The 5,658-nt window shown below is 28.0% G+C and overlaps 1 protein-coding gene across 1 annotated transcript; it reads left to right on the top strand.

Moving 5' to 3' along the window:
* The first annotated feature begins 4,896 nt into the window (after nucleotides 1–4,896).
* On the top strand, nucleotides 4,897–5,614 carry LOC106299277. The gene has a single exon (XM_013735393.1). It carries the CDS (start codon nucleotides 4,955–4,957, stop codon nucleotides 5,504–5,506), a length of 552 nt encoding a protein of 183 aa, XP_013590847.1. The 5' UTR covers nucleotides 4,897–4,954; the 3' UTR covers nucleotides 5,507–5,614.
* Nucleotides 5,615–5,658: the final 44 nt, after the last annotated feature.

Below are 5,658 nucleotides of genomic sequence, written 5' to 3'. Positions count from 1 at the left end.
TTTGAAGCACCATCAGTTCAACCAAGACATGGAGTGATCAGCAGCAAAGATGTACATCCTGACCACATCTTAATGGAGTTCCAAAAGACATACCAACGTCCAAGACTTACAAGTTCATTCAAGGAGAATCCAGCTGATCATCTTCACCAAGTCATAGGCAACTTCAACGTTCAAGAAGACTCGGATACCAGATGGGAATGCGTCTACTACAGTGATGCATTCATCTGGGGGAGTTCATGTGTTGTACTCTTTTTCCTGTCTTTGGTTTCCCATTTTGCCACATTGGTTTTGGGGTTTTTCGGGAGAGGTTTTAATGAGGCAACATTAAGCATGCAACGAACCTGTACCGGATGTGTCGATCAAGGGGGAGTGTTATAAACCAAATGATGATCGACCATGAACCCAGCCCGTACTGCAGGCCCAATCCGGGACATGATAAAGACAACCAGAGACTATGTGTTTATCTAGTATATATTCCATGTATATCTGTAACATAGTGTCTATCCTTATCATTATCTTGTTAGGATAAACATGACCTTATGACGGTCTAAACCTTGTATATATATGGACCTTCTGGTCGACAGTAATAATAACAGAAGTATTTCCCCAACACTTCATTTACAACAAGACTCTTTCTAACAATTTTTTTTTTAAAGGATACATTCTCATTTTTGTTTAAGATGAGATATTCTAACAAATAACCATATCATATTAACATGGACGCTTCATGTGTAGGCTAATAAAAGCATAGAAAGAGGTGGGTGGATACAACATTAGTAAAATAGATAAATCAAGAGTAGTTTAAATCGAATGGTACCAATTCAACAACCACAGACTACTGCAGAAAATCAACCCCTTTCTACCTTTAAAAGCATGTCCTCCCTCTTACTTCACTCCTTCCACAAAAGTTTTTAAGTCAAGATCCTTTTCTGTTGTCGATATATATACTTTACAAGAAAATTAGTTTGTGATATTTCACTTTAAAATCAAACATTCAAAGAGGTAAATTAATTTTTTACTGTTTTATTTTCACTAAAACTACATTTACTTCTTCTTTTGTCTATCTCTTTTTCCTCTTTGTTTTCAGTTTCAGTAAAATTTTAATTATAAGAATACAAAGAGTACAAGCAATACCTTTTATTTCAATTTAGTTTATATACAGTATGATATAAAAAATACTCTTTTACGAAACTCTTTTATACTAAGAATTGTGATCATTTGAAACATAATACAATTACTTAATATATGTTCGCTAACAAATGCAGAAAGACGGTGGAGATGAACCAAAACTTCGGAAATGCGGTTGCTTAGGAACGAAACATTGAAGTTCGAACATCTAGTTTATTAAAACTGAACTATAAAATAATATTTTCATATTATAAGTGATTTTTTTACAGCTTTTATTCTATTTTAAATTAATTATAACCACTTCATTTATTTGTTTTTTCTAAATAATTCGACATCTTTTATTACAGAAATACTAAACATAATTTACGTATTTTGAAGTGTTTTATTATATCTTTTACATTATTTTTTCTCAATCGTTTTAACTATTTCATTAATTATTTTTACTATAATATTTCAACAACATTTATTTTACATATTAACCATAATAATCCGACAAGTTTAAATGAAATTACTCCATTTGTGATAAGAATTCAAAATGACTAACAAAGAGTTTTTTTTTGTTACATAATCCGTTATCATAGACATTTGGTAACCGTTCAGGTGCAGGTTATTTTTTCAGGTATCAGGTTTTGAATGGGTATTATAGATTTTCAGGTGGGTTTCGAGTCGAGTCCTCCCAAGTCTGGATGGTTTCGGTTTTGAAGGATAGAAACCTAAAAATATCCAAAACCAAATGTATGTGAAACATGTTCGGATATTTGTATCAAAAGTACCATTATTAACGATTTGGTTCGGCTATTTTAAATTGAAACTAAAAATAACCTAAAACTAACCAAATAACCAAAAGTAACCATATTATCCGATTTGATTCGAGTTTGATTTTAATGTATAGGAACCTAAAAATATTTAAATACTTATACGATTAATTGCATGAAAACACTTATAAATATATAAAAGTAATCATAAAACCAAAATATCAATTTATAATTAAAATAATAATTGACATCCGCGTGTGGGCCAATCTCTAGTTTATATTATATGTGTAGGGCGTAAGCCGGTAATGATATCCAGTGATTGTTTACGAAATAGATTATAACTAGATTAAGATCCGCGCCTTGCACGCGATAAATATTATATATATAAATTATTATATGGATTATCATTTTTTTAACATATTATGAAATAATAAATATATATTTAATAATTAAAAATTCAGTAACTATTACTTATATAATTAAATTGGTGCGAACATATAAATAAATTTTATAATCTAAAAAAATATTTTGTCTATTTGATATGATATATAGTTAAATTTAAATGATAGCAAGTTAGCAACATATACATAGTATATTTTAATATTAATATCTATTAAATGATGTTTTCTACTCATATTTTTTTTTTGATCATTTGAATCTGTTATTGTAAAAACTTTAAATTACTGATAATAAAATTTCATTGTGGGATTAATAGTTTAAGTAATTTATAATATTAAAAAATGATATATATATATTTTTATCAAAAAAAAAATTTGTTCAAAGTATATTTCAAAATTAGAATATTTATGTATTTTTATATGGCATATAGTTTAATTTAAAATGATATATATAGTTATATATCTTTTAATTTTAATACTTATTAAATAAGGCTTTCTACTTATATGATTTTGTAATCATTTGTATCATGTCATAACAAAAATTTTAAACCATGGATCACAAAACTTGAATGTGAGACTTTTAACAGTTTTATTAATTTATACTCGTTTTAAAAAATTCAAAATATAACATATACAGAAAAATCTAAATTTTTATTATATGGTTAATATGGTTATTTAATTTATTTTAATAGTTTAAATTAAAAAAATATAACATAAGAAACACTTATTTTTATCAAATTTTTTTATTCAAAATTATTAATTATCGTATATGCTTTAGCCACATTAGGCAATTCCGTAATTTTATTTAAGGAAATAATGAAACACATTAATAATGTATTTATGGTTAGTTTAATAAAAAGCATATTATATATTTAGATGAACCAACATATTTCTCTAAGGATTCTAAGAATCATTATATTGATGACATGTGGTTACAAAAAAATGTTGTAATGCTTTTCGCTTAGTATATAAGAGATTTTGTTTTGAAGACGAATATGATTCCACGGAATCCAAAGAAGTGAATAATATAAATAATAATGGTACTTAGGTTTTTTTGGTCAAAAATAATGGTACTTAGGTAGATCAAAAAAAGTGGACGTTTCGGTGCTTTAGAAACGAACAAGAACGGGAGTGTCTCAAGCACAAAATGTGACACCATAAAACATAGAATATTCATTGATACTGATGACAAAAAATAAAAATAAAAAAATTCATTGATACTTAATGGCAATCATGCAAGAAATAAAGTAAACTAAATGCACATGAACAAAGCTGAATCCAATTTTAGAAAAAAATATAGGAATATATAACCTCTTCTGAACCAAAAACCGCAACAAAAGTATAAATTATCTCTATGCCGTATTTATTCCACAAAAAAAATATTATGTGTTTAGGTCTAGTGGTATTAGCAAAAAAAAATTATATATTTTTTTGATGAAATGGTAAATTTATTGATCATCATGAAAAAGAATGGTTATTTACAAATAAATCTAGAAACATAACTACTTTAAATCATTTTCTCACTCAATGCGTGCACTAAACTAACGCTGTAACAGGCCCTCTAATCCTTTCTTCTCATGGTATCAAGTAGATACGATCCTTTGTCTGATCGTCTTCTCTATCACTTTTGCAAGCTGACTTGCTGGTCGACTCTTTTGTGTATGTCTCCTCTCATTTCGCTGGCGCCAGATATAATAAACGGTGAAGCTAATCTCAAATTTATATTTTTGTATTTCAGATTCATTTTTTTTTAATATAAATTGTTATTGTTCAATTAGAGTTTTAAAACCTAAATGAAATTATTAGCATAACCTTGTTGTACTTATGATTGATCTGCCGATTTTTAAGTTCTGTTTTAAAAATTCATTTACTCCCTAAGTCCTTAAATCAATTTATTGGATTATCAAATACCATGTATGAGTATTGTAATATTAATAATTATTTTTTATTTTACATTTTTTATTATTTAAATTTTTGTTAATATAAAAAAGTTAATGTCTATTTTGTTATTTTTGACATCATACTGGTTATTGTTATTTTGTTAATATTGTAGGAAATATTAATGTTTCTAATGCATTCAGTGATACTAGGATTCCTTTCAATTCACAGCTACAGGAAATATTTGATTTCAAATCAAAATTGGTTAATAATAATTTGATTGTTACTATAGAAAAGATTTACATCCACTAAGTAAAAATATGAAAACAAAAACAAATTAATACATCAATTGTCAACATGTATATCAAAGTTAGATACTCTATAATATAAATTGAAAATGTGTATGTAATTTATAAATTTATATTTAAGTAAAAAATCACATTAAAACCAAAATTTGTTAGACATATATATTAATCCGCACGGCCCTCATTTTAGTATATAAACAATGATAATTTCGTAAAAAGTTATGTGTTTTACCGATTTTGAAATAAAGCAATATCACACGTTAAATCAATAATATTTTAAAAGTTTTACTCGAGATAACTAGTCTGATATTTACAAATACTGTAGCGTTTTCTAACTAACAAAAAACCATGGTCACTAAGTTCATTTTTTTCTTTAATATAAGGAAGAGCTTTCTAGGGACAGTTCACCAAACTCAAAGAAGACGACAAAATTAATAAACGAAAACAGGTCTGCTTCTCGACTTCAGAGTTGCAAGAAGAAAACAGAAAGATGGTGCTTAGAAGCTCCATCTCCAACACAAAAAAATTCTTCCAAAAAACTATCGACAATTTCAAATCATTTTTCTCCAACAATGCTACCTATCACAAACTACCTAAAACACCTCATAACATTTCCATCAACGATCATCATCATCAAAACCCAAATAACATCATATCATCATCATCGACATCAGCCATACATAAGCAGTTACAGCCTAAATCCAGAGATTATGTGACCAAAAACAGAGTTTTGACTCAACCACCGAGAAGAGGAGACAGAGATGAGACACTCTTTTCCAAACCAAAGGTTGAGCTTGTTCTCCTAAAGCTACAAAAGATGGAGGAGATAATGAATGGTGATATAATAAATGATGAGGAACATGTCTTAGATGTTCGGGAGTTCCTCGATTGCTACTCTCGTCTTCGTTGCGCTGCTTACATCGATGTGGTTGAGAAGTTTTTTATGGAGGTCTACTCTGATTTTTTTAGCCCTCAACCTCTCGAGCACACGACTAGAGTGGTCGTTCAATCACGTTACCCCTACGGTGGCCAGAATAACTGATGGAAATTCTGATATGATGATCTGTCTTCTTTATTTTATTTTATTTTTTTGCTTGTCATTTATTTTTTAACTTCATGATCTTATTCCCTGTTGTGTGGCTGTATTTTACTAGTTTTATTTTTACTCTATTTTATTTTTCTTATGAATTGTAA

The sequence above is a fragment of the Brassica oleracea genome, chromosome C6 (assembly GCF_000695525.1).
Source record: "Brassica oleracea var. oleracea cultivar TO1000 chromosome C6, BOL, whole genome shotgun sequence".
NCBI classification, from domain to species: domain Eukaryota; kingdom Viridiplantae; phylum Streptophyta; class Magnoliopsida; order Brassicales; family Brassicaceae; genus Brassica; species Brassica oleracea.
Note: the sequence above shows the minus strand (reverse complement) of the source record. Positions and strands in the feature narration are given on the sequence as shown.

What these genes read in the sequence shown, in the direction of transcription:
- LOC106299277 (XM_013735393.1), top strand. Translation starts at nt 4,955, where the DNA reads ATGGTGCTTAGAAGCTCCATCTCCAACACAAAAAAATTCTTCCAAAAA.